The sequence below is a fragment of the Ornithorhynchus anatinus genome, chromosome 15 (genome assembly GCF_004115215.2).
Source record: "Ornithorhynchus anatinus isolate Pmale09 chromosome 15, mOrnAna1.pri.v4, whole genome shotgun sequence".
In the NCBI taxonomy this organism is placed as follows: Eukaryota; Metazoa; Chordata; class Mammalia; order Monotremata; family Ornithorhynchidae; genus Ornithorhynchus; species Ornithorhynchus anatinus.
The window spans coordinates 17,554,287-17,576,329 of NC_041742.1; the positions used below are offsets into that span (position 1 = coordinate 17,554,287).

Here is a 22,043-nt window from a genome sequence, read left to right on the forward strand (position 1 = left end):
TTTTGTAGATGAGGGAAACAGAGAACTGACGTGACTTGGCCAAAGTCACACAACAGGCAACAGTAATAATTATAATAATAATTATGGTCCTTGTTAAGTGCTTACTATGTGCCAAGCAGTGTTCTAAGCGCTGGGGGAGATACAAGTTATTCAGGTTGGACACAGTCCCTGTCCCACATGGGGATCGCACTCTTCATTCCCATTTTACAGATGAAGTTACTGAGGCCCAGAGAAGTTAAGGGATTTGCCCAATATCAGACATGTGGCAGAGCCGGGTTTAGAACCCAGTTAGCCCAGGCTCTTTCCTCTAGGCTATATTGCTTCCCTACAGGGTAAAGCGTAAATGTAAAGGTTCAACCCACTTCAATATCTTGAACAGTTCAATCACTGCCATCTACATATAGCCTTTTATCTCAAGAGAGAGGATCCCAAACAATGAAATGTAGAGCCAATGCTTTTTTTAATCACATCGGTTAAGTGCTTACTATGTGCCAAGCACTGTACTGAACAGTGGGATAGATACAAGCTAATCAGGCTGGACACAGTCATGTTCCACATGGGGTTCACAGCCTTAATTTCCATTGTACCTATGAGGTCACTGATGCCCAGAGAAGTGAAGCTACTTGCCCTAGGTCACACAGCAGACAGGTGGTGGAGGTGGAATTAGAACTCAGTTCCTTCCGACTGCCAGGCCCGGCCTCTATCCACTAAATCACACTGCTTCTCTACTTTCCTCATCATGCTTTGGCTGGGTGCGACATATGATTATGGATGATAGAATACCAAAATCACTACTTTATGGTGAGATAAACTAAGGTAAGTATAGGAAAGGACAGAAAGAATACACGACAAAGCCAAAACCTCAAATATTGTTACAGAGCAGTGGACACTACTATGCTGAGAAGACAGGTCAGTTGGCGAATAGGAATAAGAAACGGAATGGCTACATAAAGATGGTGACAAAACCGGCTGAAGGACTCAAAAGATTTATAACAGCCAGTGTATCTTTAGGAGTAGGAAAATAACAACCCTAAGTAGGTAAGCTCCTTGACGTTAGGGGTCATGCTTACTGCCTCAAGACGTATCTTCTCGAGCATTTAGTACAGTGCTAAGCACAAGAATAGGTACTCAAAAAATACTGTGGATTGATTCACTTTAATACTGAAGCAGTGTTGCCTACTGGATGGAGCCTGGGACTGGGAGTCAGAAGGACTTGGGTTCTAATTCTGACTCGGCCACATACTTGCTGTGTGATCCTGGGCAGGTCACTGAACTTCTCTGTGCCCCAGTTTCTTCACCTGTAGAATGGGGATTAAGACTGTGAGCCCTTTGTGGGACAGAGAATGCGTCCAACCTGATTAGCCTGTATCTACCCCAGTGCTTAGCCCAATGACTGACACCTAATAAGTGCTTAAGAAGTACCACCAAAAAACCCAAAAAACCCCAAACACTGTCCTCATGTGGTGAAACTATACGTTGCCAGCTCTGGAATAACAATTCACAACATTGTAGAAACTGTAATATTCTCTCAGTACCCATCATTCCCAGGGAGAAAATTAAAGTTTTCATGATGGTCATTAAACTTATACAACTTTAGGGGGTCCCTCCTATAACTCCCTAAATGGGTTTCTGGGGAATGGGGCCTCTCTGCGGGGAGAGAGTGCAGAGAACTATTTGGTGTCTGCAATCTTGTCAGGAATTCCGGCCTTCTTATCTTAACCCCAACCTGTTTTGTGACCTTGTGCTTAAGGTGTCCTTTGTGATTTCAGTCCCCTTTCTACTAACGGAGGCTAATGATATTGAGCTGCTTCGGAGGAGTGTCGTGAGCCTTAACGAAGTAATATTTAAAAGCCCTTTGATATCAAAGGATGAAAAGCAAGCTACAGAGTGCAAAGCATTATTAACCACTTTATCATCATATTGGGATCATTCTGCTAGTTTTCCCGGCTGGCAATTTCGGAATGAAGTTAAGTTTCAGTTAAGAGGACTTAACATGCCACCGGATTCAGTTTTTATATGCTCGATTCCTTCGATTTGCCCCGGTAATAAATATGATTTAGCCATCGATGAGACTGTGACTAATTGACTCTACCCATCGTGACTCGATACCCCTGCCTGATAGGCTATTTCCTAATTATAAAAGTAATTGGTAGATGGGCTAATTCTATGTTCTGCATGGCAGAGGCCAGCATTCTGTCTGAGTTCAATAAATATTATGTAAAGTCAGTCACTAAAGTGGAGCGTTGTCTCGGGAACTTGGCAGTACTCACGGCTTACACAAATGGAGGAGGCGAAAGAGACGCTATTGGCTTTCAGGTACGTGAATTTGCCAAACTGAATTTTAGCTTCCATTCTAGATATGCTTTGTCATTACAGTGGAAGATGAAGGGTTGAAGGAGGGTTAGACATGTTTCTCAAAGTGTTTGAACCTTGGTATATCGGACTTTTTGTTAAGCGCTTAATATATGGCAGACACTGTACTGAGTGCTGGGGTAGATAAAAGGTTGGACTGAATCTATTCCTCATGGGGCTCATGTTCTTAGGACCCATTTTACAGTTGAGGGAACTGAGGTTTGGAGAAGTTAAGATGGAGAGTAGCTACATCTTTACAGGTGATAATATGAAAACCTCTCATTCACTAGTGTCAATAAGTTCATAGTGGGCAGGGAATGGGTCTGTTTATTCTTCTTTTGTATTCTCCCAAGTGCTTAGTATAGTGCTTTGCACACAGTAAATGTTCAATAAATATGACTGAATGAATGAATTCACTGGAGAGTACCTTTTTAAAAGACTCCAAATGAAGGAGATGTAAGAGGGAAAATGGAAATCGGGGTGGGAGCGCTACAGTGCCGGACTGAGTGTAAAACTGGGTAGGACTGAATGTAGAGACTCTGCAGAGGAGATAAATTCTGTGATACACTAGAATGAAATCTGAAATAATCAGGTAGACTCTGGGAAAAAAAAGATGAGAACCAAGAATTGTCCCGATGAACAAGTAGGAGTGAACGCCATTCCTTTCAAAACTAAAGTAGGAATTGACATTGCTTAAAGAAAAATTCCAGTGCTGAGCTTTTTGGACTTACATTACATTCAACTCCTTGCTTTACTACTCCCTGGCCTGGAGAGTTTTCCATCATCTTCAATAAATACGATTGAATGAATTAATGGGCATTTATTTACTATTTATTTATTTATTATGGCATCAGACCTCTGCTTGGGTTCAAAACCACCAGGGCATTGAGCAGGGCGGGGCCTGAGTTGCTATCAATCAACAGCATGGCCTGTTTGGAAAGAGCCTGGGCATCCTGTGAGGCCCATGTGGAACAAGGGACTGTGTCTGACCTAATTAACTTGTACCTACTCCAGTGCTTAGAACAGTGTTTGACTCATAATAAGCACTTAATACATACCATAAAAAAACAATCACTGGTATTTGAATGCTTACTGTGTGCAGATCATGGGACTAAATAATTGAGAAAGTACAATACAACAGAGGTGGTAGACACGTTCCCTGCCCACATGCGTTCACGGCTTAGAGGGGGAGACTGACATTAATAAAAATAAATAAATTGTGGATATAGACAGACAGAAGTGCTGCACTAGTAGCAGAGGCAGGAGCAGTTGAGGAGGCCTCAGAAGAGGAGGAAGAGGAAAAGGAGAAAATGAACGTTTAAAATCGATTCTCTCTTTTCTCCTTCTTACCTGCTGTTTCGCAGGCCCTTATCATTCTGGCTTTTTTCTCTCCCCTCCCAACCCTACAGTAGCAACAGTGGGTTTTGGGTTGTTTTTTTTTACATATCGAGACAGGAAGCTGTAATCTATGACCTTCCAAGATGGGCAATGAAAGAGCAGAAAAGCCCAAAAAATGTTCTGAAGAAAAATCAAGTGACTTCTAATATGAGGAGCCATAGCTTGGGTAAGGGGGAGGAAGCTGTGGGAGTCAGAAGAACTGGGTGCTAATTCTGGATCCTCCTCTTTTCTACTGTGGGATCTTGGGAGAGTCACATCGTTTCTCTGCACCTCACTTACCTCATCTGTAAAACCCTCCCTCCGATTTAGCTTGTGAGCCCCTGGTGGGACACGGGCTGATTTCTCTTGTATCTACCCCAGTGCTTAGCATGGTGTCTGGCGCATAGTAAGTGTTTAACAAGTACCATTAAAAAAAAATACAAAGAGTATGAATCAGCCAGGGACACACTGTGGGGAAATAGCCCAGACTTGGGAGTCATGGGACTTGGGATCGAATTCCAGCTCTGCCTCTTGCCTGCTGTGAAACCTTGGGCAACTCACGTAACTTCGCTGTGCCTCAGTTTTCTCAGCTGTAAAATGGAAAAAAACACTGTTCTTCCTCCCTCTTGGATTGTGAGCCCTATATGAGGCAGGGGTGGTGTTCAATCTGCTTGGCACATAGTAAGCAATTCACAAATACTACCATTTATTATTATTATTGTTTTAATCTGCTCAGCAACATGTGCCCATCATGCTTGGGCTGAACTTTAGTTCAGGAAGACCTGACCAAGAAAGAGCATGAGCAGGGATTTATCCTAAATAATTTTCCCAGTCACAGGGCTTGATTCACCAGAATCCCACTTCCACTCCCTTCTGCAATGCCCTGACTTGCTTCCTTTATTCATCCCCCCTCCCAGCCCCTCAGCACTTATGTCTATATCTGTCATTTATTTATTTCTATTAATGTCTGTCTCCCCTTCTAGATTCTAAGTCCATTGTGGGACGGTAATGTGCCTGTTATGTTGTTACACTGTACTCCTTCAAATGCTTAGTACAGTGATCTGCACATAGAAAGCACTCAATAAATACGACTGTGATTGACTGACTGACTGGAATGTATTTCATAGGCTTGGACAAGTGGTTTTACTAGTTTGGAGTTGGTTTTCCTCATGTTAAAATGTCAAGATGTTGAGGCATTCATCTCCCAATTTCCTCCTTGGGCTGCTCGGAAATGTTATTAGTCCTTGGATGAAAGGCACTATAAAAATGTATATTATTATCATTATATGTGATTAAGAAATGTATCTTCCTGCATCTACAAGGCATCAGGGGGAAGCCCAGGAGATGTATATGTCCCTCATCAAGTTGCCAGCATTTGACTTGACATGTGGCCTTGGGAACTGAAAAACATTTAGAATTCTTCCTGTTTTCTTCTCTGCAAAGCTCACTGAACATCATTCCCCAGGGTGCTACATTTGGTGTTTAGGCCTTGTCTTATCCCAGTTGATATCATTTCTACTCCTAAACTGGTCTGAGGTAACACGACAGTTGCTCAGTGCTGAGTTAGGAGCCGGAGTAGACACGAATTTGGGAAGTTACTATTATTAATATTATTTTGATCTGCTTGGGCTGAACTTTAGTTCAAGACTGGATTGGAGGAACAACCTTGCTCGGAACCTAGATCTTTGGCCCAGACAAAGATGCACCGTGGGGCCATTTCAGAGAAAGTGAAAGAGGGGCCGCAGAGAGGTCAACAGGATGGGTTGGGAAGGCAGAATTAAGATGTCTTCAAAAACTGACATGTCCATTGTGGCAGTTTAAGGTTTTTTTTGGTTTTTTAAATGATTTTTTTCCCCAGATTTACCTCTAATAAACAAAAATTGATATAGGGGTAGAAGTCTAATTAAAAGGGGCAGGCCCTCCCACCCCCCCTAAAAAAAATCCCAATGGTAGACTTTTGAGAAGAAAGTTCCAGAGGATCAAAGGTGATCTGCAAGCATTACAAGTGAAGGCAAGCATTATACTCTTCTTTGATAATAATAATAATAATAATGATTGAGGTATTTGTCAAGTGCTACCATGTGCTATGCACTTTACTAAGCATTGGGTAGATACAAGCAAATCAGGTTGGACACAATCCCCGTCCCACATGGGGCTAACAGTCTTAATCCCCATTTTACCAATGTGGTAACAGGCCCAGAGAAGTGAAGTGACTTGCCCGAGGCCACACAGCAGACAAGTGGCGGAGCCGGGATTAGAACTCTTGACCTTCTGATATCCCAGCCCCGGCTCTATCCATTATGCCATGTTGCTTTCCCGTGATCGGACTCAGAACTCTTGATTGGCTGGACCATTTGGGTTCTTAAGTTCAGAAGGAAAAGAGCCCAGGCCTGGGAGTTAGATAGGAGACCTGGGTTCTAATCTTGGCTCTGCCCCTTGCCTGCTCAATGATTCTGGGCAAGTCACTTCACTTCTCTGTGCCTCAGTTTCCTCAATTGTAAAATGGGTACATCTGTTCTCCTTCCTACTTAGACTGTGAGCGCCGAGCGGGACAGGGCCTGGGTGACCTAGTTAACTTGAACCTACCTCAGCGCTTAGAACGGTGTTTGAACATAGTAAGTGCTTCACAAACACTATAAATACATAAAGTCAACTTAATTGCCTTGTACATTTACCTGCTCCTCTTTCCTCCCTAGGTAAAAATACCCGAGAAGGCCATGACCTGCCCACTGCTTAGCAGGTAATAGGACAGAATTCATCATTTATCCATACCTGTAAATGAGATTAGAATACATTTCCCCTTGAAACACATGGGGCTGTGCTGATTGCATCAGGTTGATTTCCTAAGGGGCTAACTCTTCTCCCTGCAGCAAGAGGGATTGGTGATAGATTTAGGATTGCATCAGGCTGATGTCCTAAGGGGCTAACTCTTCTCCCTGCAGCAAGACGGATTGGTGATAGATTTAGGATTGCATTAGGTTGATTTCCTAAGGGGCTAACTGCTTTCCCTGCAGCAAGAGGGATTGGCAATAGATTTAGGAATATCTTTCTACGCTGAGAGGCAGCGTGACCTAGTGAAAAGAGAAAGGGCCTGGGAGTCAGAAGGACCAAAATTTCAGTCCCAACTCTGCCACTTATCTGCTGGGTGACCTTGGGCAAACCACTTCCCTTTTTTGCGCTTCAGTTTCCTCTTGTGTAAAATGGGGATAAGGAACCTGTTCTCCCTCCCCTTCAGACTGTGAGCCTTTTGTGGGACAGGGACTGTGTCTCTTCTGCTTACTCTGGACCTACCCCAGCACTCAGCACAGTGTTGAGCACAGAGTGAGCACAGAACACACACTACACTTACTACAATTATTGTTAGGGCATATCCAAGCCCCCCAGGTGTCCATATAATAATAATAACAATAATTGTGGCATTTGTTGAGCACTGCCTATGTGTCAGGCGCTGTACTGAGCACTGGGGTGGACACAGGCAAATCAGGTTAGACACAGTCCCTGTGGGGACTAAGGCTGGGGATTAATGGGGATTAAGACTGTGAGCCCCATGTGGGACAGGGGCTGTGTTCAACCTGATTAGCTTCTATCTACCCCAGTGTTTAGTACTTTTCCTGGCAGAGAGTAAGCACTTAACAAATACCATTAAAAACCAAAATCATAACTATACTAAGCCCCCTGAACTGAGGCACAGAGAAGTGAAGTGACTTGCCCAAGGTCACACAGCAGATGAGTGGTGGAGCCGGAATTAAAAGCCAGGCCCTCTGACTCCCAGGCCCTTGCTCTTTCCACGAGGTCACGCTGCTTCTCATTTTCCATTCCCTTTCGATTTAATACCGCCATAGAGATTCCTGATTTCCATTTTTCCCCACTAGGAACTGAAGAGTTTTTTTTTTATTTCTCTGTTCTGTTATCTTATCGGACTGTTCCAAATACTAACTCAAACGATGGCTTTGCTAATGAAAAAAAAAATGTTTCAGGAGCAGTTGGGTTTTTGTGTCTGTGTGCTGCCTGTTTTGGAGAATCGCTTCGCATCATCTTATAATAAACTCTAGACCCAACATTCTGTTGCTTATGGCTGATGATCTTGGAATTGGAGACCTTGGGTGCTACGGTAACACCACCATGAGGTAAATATTTCCCTCAAAGTCCTTCCTAGTATAGAGAGGCAGCGTGGCCTAGTGAATAGGGCCTGGGCCTGGCAGTCAGAAGGACCTGGGGTGTGAGTCTGGCTCTGCCACTTGTCTCTTGTGTGGCTTTGGGCAAATCACCTCATTTCTCTGTGCCTCAGTTCCCTCATCTGCAAAGGCCAGTACTAAGCTCTGGGGTAGATTCAAGATAATCAGGTTGGACACAGTCTATGTACCGTATGGGGTTCATAGTCTTAATTTCCATTTGACAGATGAGGTAACTGAGGCCTAGAGAAGTGAAGTGACTAGCCTGAGCTTACACAGTAGATGAGTGGCGGAGCCAGGATTAGAACCCATGTCCTTCTGAGGCCGTCCTCTATCCACTAGGCCGTGCTGCATTGATTGATTGATGGATTGATGGAATTAAATTGGCCCCGAATTGTCCATTTTTCTTTCTAGCACACCTAACATTGACCGTCTTGCAAGAGAAGGAGTGAAGCTGACTCAACACCTGGCGGCAGCCTCCGTGTGCAGCCCGAGCAGAGCAGCTTTCCTCACAGGGAGATATCCCATCCGATCAGGTCGGGAAAACCTCAGGGATAAGAAAGTCAGCTTCTCGTGGCCAAGGGGAAAGAGCCTGGGGCCTGAAGGTCAGAGGACCTGGCTTCTAATCCCAGCTCTGCCATTTGTCTGCTGTGTGACCTTGGGCAAGTCACTTGGCTTTTCTAGGCTTCCGTTCCCTCATCTGGAAAATGGGGATTAAGACTATGAGCCCTAAGTGGGAACATGGACTGTGCCCAACCTGATTAGCTTATATCTACCCCGGTGCTTAGTCCAGTGCCTGGCATATAAGAAGCGCTTAAAATATACCTTTTTTTTAAAAAAAAAAAAAGACTGTGAGTCCCATGTGGGACATGGACTGTGCCCAACCTGATTATCTTCTATCTACTGCAGCGCTTATTATTATTATTAACAAATGCTGTCGAGTCATTCCCGATTCACGGCAACTCTATGGATACACTTTCTTCAGAACGTCCTATCTTCTGCCATAATCCATGACCTTGCTAACAGTTCTTCCATTATCACTGTTACGGTTTCTATCCACCTAGCTGCTGGTCAGCTCTTCCTCCTTTTCCCTGGACTTTTCCTTCCATTAACGTCTTCTCCAGAGAATCAGTCATCCCGATGATATGTCCAAAATATGTTAATCTAAATTGAATCATTTGGCCCTCCAAAGACCACCATGGCTTAATGTACTCCAAAACCCATTTGTTTGTTTTTTGGGCAGTCCATGGTACTTACAAAAGCCTTCTCCAGCGCTTAGTGCCTGATGTATAGTAAAAATAACAAAAATAATGACAATAATAATAGTATTTGTTAAGTGCTTACTATGTGCCAGCCACTATACTAAGGGCTGGGGCAGATACAAAAAAATTGGGTCGGACCCAATCTCTGTCCCACTTGGGGCTCACAGTCTTAATCCCGATGTTACAGATGAGGTCGCAGAGGCATAAAGAAGTGAAGTGACCCGCCCCAGGTCACATGGCAGCCAAGTGGTGGAGCCGGGATTAGAACCCAGGTCTTTCTGACTCCCAGGCCTGAGCACTATCCACTAGTACTCTGCTTCACAAGTAGTAACAGTAGTTGGTAGTAGTAATAACTGCTCATGAGCAGGGAAAGTGTCTGTTTATTGTTATATTATAGTCCCCCAAGGGCTTAGTTCAGAGCTTTGCACACAGTAAGCACTCGACAAGTATGATTGAATGAATTAATCAATGAATGAACAGATACAATTTAAAAAAAGAGAAAAGATTATGGGCCCCATATGGGACATTGACTGTGTCCAATCTGATTAGCTTGAGTGTCCCCCAGAGTTTAGTAGAGTGCCTGGCACATAGTAAGTGCTTAACAAATACCATAAACTGCCCCTCATATCTCCCCCCGAAAGCACCCTACCATCTGAGCCATTTCCTGGTGGCCTCCAGCTCTGATCAAGCCTGTGGAAACCTCCTCCAACCCAAAATCTGGTTTAAAAGAAGATGGATGACAAGGGGTGATAGGTTTATGATGGGTGGTAGCAGTATATGCACGCCCACTGTGGGTCACGATCACTAAATTCTCCCAGGAACAGAACCCTTGGCTGGGCAGACCATCTCTAGAGAAGCAGCTTAGCCAGTTGGGGAGAGTCCGGGCCTGGGAGTCAGAGGACCTGGGTTCTCATCCCGGCTCCACCACTTGGCTGCTGGCTGAACTTGGGAAAGTCTCGGCAGGTCACTTTACTCATCTGTAAAATGGGGATTAAATCCTGCTCCCTCCAACTTAGACTGTGAGTCTCGTGTGGGACAGGGACTGTGGCCAACCTACTTATCTTATATCTACCCCAGTGCTTAATACGGTGCTTAGCACACAGTAAATGTTTAATAAAAACTACTATCATCATTATTACTATTATTATCCACATCAACAAAATGCTTTTTCACCTGAACTTTCCAGATAATTAGAGCACACCCCTTTTCTTTGGTTCTAATGGCCACAACTGCCAAGAGAATTCTGTTGGTTTAGAATTCCTGCATGGAAGCACAAAAAGGGGACTGTGGGCATTTGATGTTAACCCTTTTTAGATTAGCAAACTTTCTACTTCAACTGTCTCCTGCTAGACACAAGCAATTTTCTAGGTGAAGGGAATCTGAACCCCTCCAAATTACGCCAGAACCTGTGAGGAAAAAACATTACATTTTTCTAAAGCGCTTCTCGAAAACAAATGCATTTTCATGTTTTTCTGCGGACGTATTATTCCTTCAGCTAATCGGCACGTGTCTTATAACGAGCATATCGAGGACTATGTAAAATTAGATGCAGATGTGATAATTTAGAGAAGCAGTGTGGCTCATTGGAAAGAGCCCGGGCTTGGGAGTCAGAGGTCATGAGTTCGACTATTCCGCCTCTGCCACTTGTCAGCTGTGTGACTGTGGGCAAGTCACTTAACTTCTCTGTGCCTCAGTTCCCTCATCTGTAAAATGGGGATTAACTGTGAGCCTCACGTGGGAAAACCTGATTACCCTTTATCTACCCCAGCGCTTAGAACAGTGCTCTGCACATAGTAAGCGCTTAACAAATACCAACATTATTATTATTATTAATTTCCATATGAATGCATTTATTTCTCAGAACTACATTTCTAAGAGCTTCCTTGTATGCTTTCAAATTCTAGATAGTCCTAATCCAGGTATTCCTACAAGCTCAAATTAATGCATATCAAATGATAGGAGAAAAGAGATGTGGGTCTAATGGCAAATCTATTAAGCAATAATAAGCCTGATGGAGGACTGGTTGTTCATCCCCCATCCCAGCCTCACAGCACTTATGTACATATTTGTAATCTTTTTATTTCTAATAGTGTCTGTCTCCTTCTAGACTGTAACTTCATTGTGGGCAGACAATGTGTCTGTTATTTTACTGTACTCTTCCAAGCGCTGAAGTCCAGTGCTCAATAAATACGTTTGAATGAATGCAAGGGATAGACTTGCTTTTAATTCATCGCTTCTCATTGACAGGAAAAATTCCAGGGAAGGGTAAGGCGGTGAATGTAATTTTGTTTTAGTTGTTTTAATGTTTTGTACTTATTATGAACCTTCTCACTGTGCCTCACTCTCCCCTCTCTCGCCATTGACCCCTGGCCCACGTCCCGCCTCTGGCCTGGAACGCCCTCCCTCCTCAAATCCCACAGACAGTGACTCTCTCCGCCTTCAAAGCTTTATTGAAGGCCCATCTTCTCCAGGAGGCCTTCCCAGATGAGGCCCCCCTTTCCTCTCTCCCACTCCCTTCTGCATCGCTCTGACTTGCTCCCTTTGTTCTTCCCCTCTCCCAGCCCCATTGCGCTTACGTCCACATCTGTCATTTATTTCTATTAATGTCGTCTAGACTGTAAGCTCTCTGTGGGCAGGGAATGTGTCAGTTTATTGTTGTACTTTCCCAAGCGATTAGTACAGTGCTCGGTACATAGTAAGCACTCAGTAAATACGACTGAATGAATGAATAAATTAACCAGATAGCAGCAGCAATAACCAGGATATGAAACGAATTATGAACATGAGCATCTCCGATGGGTGCCTCTAAATCATTTACTAATGGACCTCGATGAACCAGATTCTGGTGGTTGAGGACGACTGCGTCCTTCTTCGAGATTAGCTAAAACTAATCTGCCTGCTTCTGTTCCATTTCAGGAATGACATCTTCTTTCAACATGAACCGGGCCCTCGCGTGGCTAGGAGGGTCAGGGGGGCTTCCCACCAATGAAACCACCTTTGCGACACTGCTACAGCAGCGAGGGTATCGGACGGGACTGATAGGTAAAACGACTGGGGCCTCTCGGATAATAATCATAATTGTGGTATTTGTTAAGCGCTTCCAATGTGCCAGGCACTGTGCTGGGCGCTGGGGTGGATCCAAGCAAATGAGGTTGGACGCGGTCCCCGTCCCAGGTGGGGCTCACGGTCTCAACCCCCATTTTCCGAATGAGGGAACCGGGGCCCAGAGAAGTGAGGTGGCACAGCAGACAAGTGGCATGACCTTCTGACTCCCGGGCCCATGCTCGATCCACTGGGCTCTGCCGCTTCCCTAAAATGCCACGCCTCTTCTCATGACAGAACCTCTTTTTTTCTCTGGCCAGGAAAATGGCACCTGGGCTTGAGCTGCGCGTCACGCAACGACCACTGTTTCCACCCGCTGAACCACGGGTTTGACTATTTCTATGGGCCCCCACACACCATGTTAAATGACTGCCAACTCTCCAAGACCCCCGAACTGCACAGGGACCTCCGGACGAAACTCTGGATTTCCAGCGTCACCCTGGGCCTGGTCCCCGCCCTCCTCCTCGTCCCCACGATCGTCGGCTGGTACCCCGTCCCCTGGACGGTCGTCGCGGTCGCCGCCGTAGGCGCCCTGCTGTTTTTCGCTTCCTGGTACTCCAGCTACGGCTTCGTCCGCCGTTGGAATTGCATCCTCATGAAGAACCACGAGATCATTCAGCAGCCGATGGAGGAAGAAAGAGTGACTTCCCTTATGCTGAGAGAGGCTCTGGCCTTCATCGAAAGGCAAGGAACCCTCAGTTCCATCCCTAGATGAAGCCCCCCTTCTTTTTCTTGTTCCGTTTCTCTAAAGGACAGTCATCATCAATGATGTTTATTGAGCGCTTACTACATACAGGGAACTGTACTAAGTGCTTGGGAAACTACAAGGCAATAGAGTTGGTAGCCACATTCCCTGCCCACAGCAAGCTAACAGTCTGTGGGATATCTGAGTAGCAAAGAGTGTATTCTCAGTCATTCTGAATGTTTCAATGAGGGCAGAGGTGATTGGAGCATTTTATCATTATTATTTTTTCTTTTTAATGGTACTTGTTAAACATTTACTATCTCCCAAGCACTGTACCAAAGTGCTGGGGTTAATGAAAGGTTAGACACAGTCTAGGTCCCACATGGGACTCACAGTCCTAATCCCCATTTTTCAGATGAAGTAACTGAGGCACAGAGAAATTAAGTGACTTGTCCAGCATTATACAGAGCTTAGTACAGTGATTGGGATGTGATATGCACTTAACTCATTATGAGCAGGGAACGTGTCTGCTAATTGTCCCAAGCGCTTAGTACCACGGGAAGCAGCGTGGCTCAGTGGAAAGAGCGCGGGCTTGGGAGTCAGAGGTCATGGGTTTGAATCCCGGCTCTGCCACTCTCAGGTGTGTGACTGTGGGCAAGTCACTTCACTTCTCTGTGCCTCAGTTACCTTATCTGTAAAATGTGGATTAAGACTGTGAGCCTCACGTGGGACAACCTGATTACCCTGTAGCTCCCCCAGGACTTACAACAGTGCTCTGCACATCGTAAGTGCTTAACAAATACCAACATTATTATTTTGATTATTATCTGCCCAGCACACAGTAAGCGCTCAGTAAATACCACTGCTTGATTGATAACAAAGACCGTAAAAATATTAAATAAAAAAAACTGAATCTCTTTCCCCCTAGGAACAAGCACGGCCCTTTTCTCCTCTATGTTTCCTTCTTACATGTCCGGGCTCCCCTGTTGACCACAGAGGAATCTGTTGGCCACAGCAAGCATGGATCCTATGGAGACAACGTGGAAGAAATGGATTGGATGACAGGTAAGTGGCTCTCAGCCCTTTAAGACATCTACTGCAGACGTTGACTCCAACCCAATTTCCACAAGTGAAGCAGTGTGGCCTACTGGATAGAGCACGGGCCTGGGAGTCAAAAGGACCTGGGTTCTAATCCTGCCTCTGCCACTTGTCTGCTGACTGATCTTGGGGAAGCCACTTCGCTTCTCTGGGCCTGTGACCTCATCTCTAAAATGGGGATCAAGACCGTGAGCCCCATGTGGGACAGAGACTATGTCCAACCTGATTAGTCCGTATTTCCCCCAGGGTTTAGTAGAGTGTCTGGCTCACAGTATGTGCTTAACGAACACATTGGAAAAAATTAGGAATTTCTTTAGCCTTAACTTTCTTAGCAATGACTTGTGAGCCTGCAGGCCCCTTATTTATCCTTTCTGGGGCTCAGGTGTTTCTCTGATGAATACTAAGCTTGTTGTGGGCAGGGAATGTGTCTGTCTGTTGTTGTATTCTACTCTCCCAGGTGCTTAGTACAGTGCTCTGCACATAGTGCACAGTCAATGAATACGACTGAATGAATGAATGGAAAGGTTAACGGCAATGTTAATAAAGACAGGGACCATGTCTAATCTAAGACACCTCCCATCTTCCAACCCAAGGATCTAGCAAGGTTTCTATCCTCTGGTGTGTGCTTAAAAAAACACATGCTATTAGCAACTTGGGAGAAAAATACAGTGTAAATATTCAAATATTACTTTTAGCCAAATGAAGAGCAGTGTGATAATATGGTGACCATAACTGAAGATACAGAGTTCAAGGTGGGATGTCCTGTTGTTCATATTGAAAATGAAGAAAAGATCTTGGAATTTCTTTGGGAAAAAAAGATGTGCTCTCTTTGATGATAAAAGTTAATACATGAAGAGTCTTTTTTGAGTGTTTATAGGTGGCTCATTTAGGAGCCTCTCCCTCGTTTTTTCTCTGTAAACAAACACTGCTTCCTTTCAGCAAGAATACTGAGTCTTGCCCTAATTCTGCTGCCTGTGTTTTCTCTTCCTGGACCAGATTCCTGAAATGATTTCCTTTCTCTCCCTTGCTTTTCCATCCTCTCCTCAACCTCAGGAAGTCCATGGTGGAAGAATGGTGTTAAAATTAATACCAAAGCATTTGATTCAAGTGCTATCTGTACCTACCCCCGGGCACAGCACAGTGAACGGCAATAATAAACACTTAATATTCCTTAACTTACTAATGCAAACTTCCCACACCCAATCTCCTAGCCTGAAAGGAGGTCACTAATTCCTCTGGGGATTTCTTCTACATGCTAAGAACAGTTCCACTGGGCTGTCACCCATTCTTGTGAGTGGGGCATTAGGAGAACTTGAAGAAAGTTGAAGACATCTCAAATGCGTGAAGAGAAAAATATGACTTTTTCTTAGGGGCTTACTTTCTCATTGTTTAAATTGACCCTTAGTCTTTTGAAGGTAAGGGGCTAAAATGGAGAGAGAAATGAGGAGTCGTTGGAATAAGGTTAGATTGCTAGATTTTAAACGCATTAGATTCTCAACTCCTTGAGTGCAAGGATAATAATAATAATAATGTTGGTATTTGTTAAGCGCTTACTATGTGCCGAGCACTGTTCTAAGCGCTGGGGTAGACACAGGGGAATCAGGTTGTCCCACGTGGGGCTCACAGTCTTAATCCCCATTTTACAAATGAGGTAACTGAGGCACCGAGAAGTTAAGTGACTTGCCCAAAGTCACACAGCTGACAAGTGGCCAAGCCGGGATTCGAACCCATGACCTCTGACTCCAAAGCCCATGCTCTTTCCACTGAGCCACGCTGCTGGATCATATCTACCAACTATAGTAATGATGATAATAATAACTACGGAATCTGTTAAGTGCTTACTAAGTGCCAGGCACTGTTCTAAGCACTGGGGAAGATACAAATTAGATCAGGTTGGACACAGGTCCTAACCCATAAGGGGCTCACAGGCTTCACCCCCATTTTACAGATGAGGTAACTGAGGCACAGAGAAGTGAAGTGACTTACCCAAGGTCACATCGCAGACAAGTGGCAGAGCTAGGACTAGAACCCAGGACCTTCTGACTCCCAGGCCCGTGCTCTATCCACTAAGCTGTGCTGCTTTATTGTCTGTATTCTCCCAAGCGCTTAGGCCAGTGCTCTGTACTTAATAAACCCTCAATAAATACCACTGATTGATGGATATCTATTGTACTGTACTCTTCCAAGTGCTTAGTACAGTGCTCTGTACACAGCAAGCGCTCAATAAGTTCCATGACGACCAAACTCTCGGTCTCCCTCTTCTGTCTTCATTAGCTAATCAAAAGTGGCTCTCTGGGGCTTAGTCTTGACTCTACTTTTCTGAATTTTCCCCATCCTGTGATATTTCCCCAAAATGTCACCTGCTAAAAATATACACGAACCAGCTTAACTAGAGCCCACCTTCCCTCTTCTTGTTTGATTTGGTGCTCTGTAGGAAAAATTATCGATGTAATCGACAAGGAAAGCTTGAGATTCAACACCCTGGTGTATTTTACCTCTGACAACGGAGGACATTTGGAATCTCAAGATCAAACTTCGCAGTTGGGTGGATGGAATGGAATATATAAAGGTGAGGAAACAAAGAGGTTGACCGGGAGTAGGGCCCAATAGGCTGAAGACCTATTTCTTTCGAATATGTGCCAGGCACTGTACTAAGTGCTGGGGTAGATACAAGCTAATCAGCTAATTAGAAGAAGCGTGACCTGGTGGATAGAGCAACGGGCCTAGGAGTCATAAGGTCCTGGGTTCTAATCCCGGCTCCGTCACTTGTCTGCTGTGTGACTTTGGGCAGGTCACTTTGCTTCTCTGGGCCTCAGTGGTCTCCTCTGTAAAATGAGGATGAAGACTTTGAGCCCCATGGACAAGGACTGTGTTCAACCTGATTATCTTGGATCCACCCCAGTGCTGAACAGTGCCTGGCACATAGTAAATGCGTAACAAACACCACCGCTATTATTACTGGGGGAGTACGATAACATTTTTCTCAGCATTTTCCTCAGATGAACTCTGGCAAACTGCTTTGACCTGCAGGTGGCAAAGGAATGGGAGGCTGGGAAGGCGGGATCCGCGTGCCCGGGATTTTCCGGTGGCCGGGCGTGCTGCCCGCCAGCGTGGTCATCGATGAACCCACGAGCCTCATGGATATTTACCCTACCGTGACCTTCCTGGGTGGAGGAACCCTGCCCCGCAACAGGTAGAGACTCCGGAGCCACTGAATCTCTTCTAAGATCTCTACCGCTTCTCTACAGCAAAACCAATGTCGACAAAAGTCCCCGATTTCAAAATGGTTTCTTTAAAGCACTCAATTATCTGGCCCCCTCCTACTTCACCTCACTGAACTCCTACTCCAGCCCAACCCACACACTCCGCTCCTCTAGTGCCAGTTCCCTCACTGGACCCCGATCTCCTCTATGTCACCACCGACCCCTTTCCCACATCCTCCCCCTAGCCTGGAACTCCCTCCCCCTTCATAAACGCCATACCTCTCCCCACCGCCAAAGCAATAGTAAGGTCACACCTCCTCCAAGAGGCCTTCCACGCTTAAACCCTCTTTTCCTCAGCTCAGTTTCCCTTTTCCGTCATCCATGCACCTAGATTCCGCCCCCAACGCCACTGCGTTTATGCACGTAGCTTTAAATGATCTAGTATAAATTACTTATTTATTCATATTGATGCCTGACTCCCCCTCTACACGGTAAGCTCGTTACGATCAGGAATCCAATCTGCTCATTCTGTTGTAATGTACTCTCTCAAGCGTTTAGTATAAGGCTCTGTTCATGGTAAGTGCTCAACTGATACCATTGATTGGCTGATGGATTAATTTGAACCAGCAAACATTATCTAGCCCCCGTCCCTTACAGATCTTTGGCTTTTCTCTTTATGTTGTCTTAATGCTTTGTTTCATCTCCCCTGATGGGTCTGTCACCTTTCCCCTCTCCCTCTTTTTATTTTAGGCTGTGAGTCCCCTGAAGGACAGGGATGGTATTTAGATCCACCTGGGTACTCTCCCAGTGCTCAGCACAGTACTCTGCACACAGTAAGCTATTAATAAATCTATTATTACTATTACCACTCTAGCTGATTAGATCGGGTTTCCTGTTTGTTTATTTCACTCAAAGTAGCAACAATCACTGGTTAAAAAATTGTATTTGTTCAGCGCTTACTACACATCAAGGACTGGGGTAATAATAATTGTGGCATTTGTTAAGCGCTTACTATGTGCCAAGCACTGTCCTAAGTGCTGCGATAGATACAGGATAATCGGGTTGGACCCCATCCCGGTCCCACTGAGGGCTCAGAGTCTTAATCTCCACTTGACAGATGAGGGAACTGAGGCACAGAGAATTTAAGTGACTTGCCCCAGGTCACACAGCAGACAAGTGGTGGAGCCGGGATTCAAACCCATGACCACCTGATTAGACCCAGAGAGGTGGGATGACTCCCAGGTCGGTGCTTTATCCACTCTGCGTGAATACAGGGGAGGCCTGGGGAGGACTGAGGGTAGACAGACTGGGAACAGTGAAACACAAAAACATTAAAACAGCATAAGGGGCAAAGCCCGATATATGCAGGACACGAAATAAAAAGCAAAATGTTAGTAGGGAGCTTTGGCTAGAGGAGCAGAATTTCTCCCCAAGATTCAATCACACGATGGTATTTATTGAGTGCTTACTGTTTGCAGAGCACTGTACTAAGCGCTTGGGAGAGTTGGTAGACACTTTCCTTCCCCACAAGGAGTTTACGGTCTAGATACTAGAGTTTACAAGCCAAATGGCGCTTAATCCTTCCTGAAACCTTTCAGGTTCTACCTCCTAAATGACCTTCCAGCCTCATTTCCTTCATGCAACCGTAATGTAGTGGATGACCACCGGGGGGCGTGGGCCGACTGCCTATCTGGACTATAATAATACTAATAATACTAATAATGACAATAATCACAACGATATTACCACTACTACTAATAACGATAGAGGCATTTGTTAAGAGCATTCTATATGCTAAGCACTAAGCGCTGAGGTAGATGCAAGATAATCAAGTCCCACATGGGGCTCATAGTCTAAATAGGAGGGAGGACAGGTAATAATAATAATAATGATAATGATAATGATGGAATTCGTGAAGCGCTTACTATGTGCCAAGCACTGTTCTAAACGCTGGGGGGGAGATACGGGGTTATCAGGTTGTATCAAGTGGGGCTCACAGTCTTCATCCCCATTTTAAAGATGAGGGAACTGAGGCACAGAGAAGTGAAGTGATTTGCCCAAAGTCACACAGCTGGAGAGTGGCAGAGCAGGGATTAAAACCCAGGACCTCTGACTCCCAAGTCCGTGCTCTTTCCACTAAGTCACGCTACTTCTCATGAATGCCCGTTTCACAGATGAGGGAACTGAGGCACAGAGAAGTTTAGTGACTTTGCCCAGTTTAAGTGACTTTGCCCGATGTTACACAGCAGACGACTGGTGGAGTTGAGATAATAACTATGCTATTTGTTAAGCGCTTACTATGTGGCAAGCACTGTTTTACATCCTGGGGTTGATACAAAATAATCAGGTCTCACATGGGGTTCACAGTCTGGATAGGAGGAAGAACAGGTACTGAATCTACATTTTGCAGATGAGGAAACCGAGGCCCAGAAAAGTTACGTGACTTTGCCCCAGGTTAAGGGGCGGAACTGGGATTAGAACCCAGGTGCTCTGACTCCCAGGCCCGTGCCCCTTCCACTTGGCCACACCACGTCTTCCTAACTATAGGAACGCTACCTTGAAATACCAGGGAAGGAGGAAATGAGGGTGATTAACTCGCCCAGGAACAGGACAAAAGCTGGAAAGAGTATTTCGGTTTTTGTAGTAAATCTTGCTAGGAATGATTCCCTAGCTGTGATGTGTTGAACAAGAAATACCTCCAAGTAAAAGCACCCAACTGTCCAAAATTATTCCTTGAGCACTTACTACGCACAGAATAATCACTCAATCAATGGCATTTATTGAGCGCCTAACTCTGTGGAGAGCACTGTACTAAGCGCTTGGGAGAGTCCAATCCAACAGAGTTAGCAGACACATGCCCTGCATACAACGAGTTTACAGTCTGGGGGGGGACAACCGACACTAATTATATTGTTACAGTGTACTCTTCCAAGTGCTTCGTACAGCGCTCTGCACACGGCAGACACTCAATAAACACAACAGATCGACTGATTGATAATACAGATGAAGAATTTCTAATAGGCAAGATCTTGAATTATTTTCCTTTTTGTTCTATAAGAGGATCGGACGCACCATTCGTTTCCTCCTGGGTTCCTCTCTGATAATTATGGTATTTGTTAAGCGCTCTCTACGGGCTAGGCACTGTACTAAGCTCTCTGTTCTGCATTCCGTGCTTTTTCTCAGGGTGATCGACGGGAGGAACCTTTTTCCTTTACTGCGGGGAGAAGTCAACCAATCAGGGCACGAATTTTTGTTTCACTACTGTGGGACCCATTTGCACGCGATACGGTGGCACCAAAAAGACTGTGAGTATCCATCAATCAGTGGGATTTCTAGAGCACTTACCCTTGCAGAGCACTGTACTAGACCCATGGGAGCATACAACAGAGTTGGCAGACAAGTTCTCTCAAGGAGCATTTCATTTAATGGGAGAGATAGACATTTCAATACATTACAGTTACGATGGAGCACTGGGAGCGGTGTAATTTTTGTTTTATGGTATTTACTAAGCGCTTTCAATGTGCCAGGCACTGTACTAAACGCTGGGGTAGGTACGAGCTAATCCGGTTGGACACAGTTTCTGTCCCACATGGGGCTCACAGTCTCAATCCCCATTTTACAGATGAGGGAACTGAGGCCCAGGGAAATGAAGTGACTTGCCCAAGGTTACACCGCAGACAAGCGGAAGAGCCGCGATTAGAAACCAGGTCCTTCTGACTCCCAGGCCCGGGCTTTATCTACATTATGTAAATATGTTTATTGTTGTGCTAACAACATTAAATATCGGTATTTGTTAAGTAACAACGTTGTTAAAGCGCTTACTGATTGACTCAGATGAGCATATTTTACATATTAGCATATTTCGTATTTATTGAGCGCTTACTGTGTGCAGAGCCCTCGGATGGCTCGGAACGCCCCCCTCACTAAGCGTCCTCTTCCAGGTGGGACAGTATGGAAGGCCCATTACGTGACCCCCAAGTTCACCCCGCCGGAAGCCGGAGCCTGCTACGGGAGCCAGCTGTGCCCATGTTCCGGAGAGGTGAACCAGCACGACCCCCCTCTCCTCTTTGACCTCTCGCGGGACCCCCGCGAGGCAGAGACCCTGACCCCCGACAACGAAGCTCTCTTCGACGCCGTCGTGGCCAAAATGGCAGAGGCGGTGAGGGAGCACCGGGAGCGTCTCTCCCCGGCGCCTCAACAATTCTCCTTCTTCAACTCTCTCTGGAAGCCATGGCTGCAGCCGTGCTGTGGCAATTTCCCCTTCTGTGGCTGCGACAAGGAGGACAACGGCAGCCTTCCCGCAGTCCCATGAGGAAAAGAGCTGGGAGGCGCCGGGGGCTAGCCGGAAGTTCGTCTCATTCGCTCCCCAGCCCCAGTTATCGTTTGGAAGACAATCACCATCGTGGTGGTCGTTAATAATAATAATAATAATAATAATGATAGTGTTCGTTAAGAGCTTACTATGTGCCAGGCACTGTACTCAGCGTTGGGGTGGATACGAGCAAATCTGGTTAGATGCGGTCCCTGTCCGCATGGGGCTCAGAGTTTCAATCCCCATTTTAAATATAGATGAGGGAACTGAGGCGCAGAGACGTTAAGTGACTTGCCCAAGGTCACACGGCAGACAAGTGGCGGAGTTGGGATTAGAAACCAGGTGTTCTGACTCCCAGGCCCGGACTCCTTCCACTACACCCTGCTGCTTCTCCAATTCATGATTCATGATTTCTAATGCTAGGCTCCCCAAGCCCTCTTCCTTTTCAGGTTTTGGGGTTCTCCAGACAGTCATATTCTT

At 45.4% G+C, this 22,043-nt stretch overlaps 1 protein-coding gene across 1 annotated transcript; it reads left to right on the forward strand.

Annotated features, from left to right (window-relative positions):
• The first annotated feature begins 2,281 nt into the window (after positions 1-2,281).
• ARSH (arylsulfatase family member H) lies at positions 2,282-21,563 on the forward strand. The gene is made up of 10 exons (XM_007670450.2): positions 2,282-2,316; positions 7,749-7,856; positions 8,316-8,437; positions 12,080-12,205; positions 12,526-12,949; positions 13,879-14,015; positions 16,483-16,617; positions 17,079-17,241; positions 20,435-20,556; positions 21,193-21,563. Exons 1-10 carry the CDS (start codon positions 2,282-2,284, stop codon positions 21,561-21,563), a joined length of 1,743 nt encoding a protein of 580 aa, XP_007668640.2.
• The last annotated feature ends 480 nt before the right edge of the window (positions 21,564-22,043 follow it).

Coding starts and splice junctions, on each gene's coding strand:
- ARSH (XM_007670450.2), top strand. CDS start 2,282: ATGGAGGAGGCGAAAGAGACGCTATTGGCTTTCAG. Junction 2,317..7,748: donor GAGACGCTATTGGCTTTCAG/GTACGTGAATTT, acceptor CCTGTTTTGGAG/AATCGCTTCGCATCATCTTA. Junction 20,557..21,192: donor ACGGTGGCACCAAAAAGACT/GTGAGTATCCAT, acceptor GTCCTCTTCCAG/GTGGGACAGTATGGAAGGCC.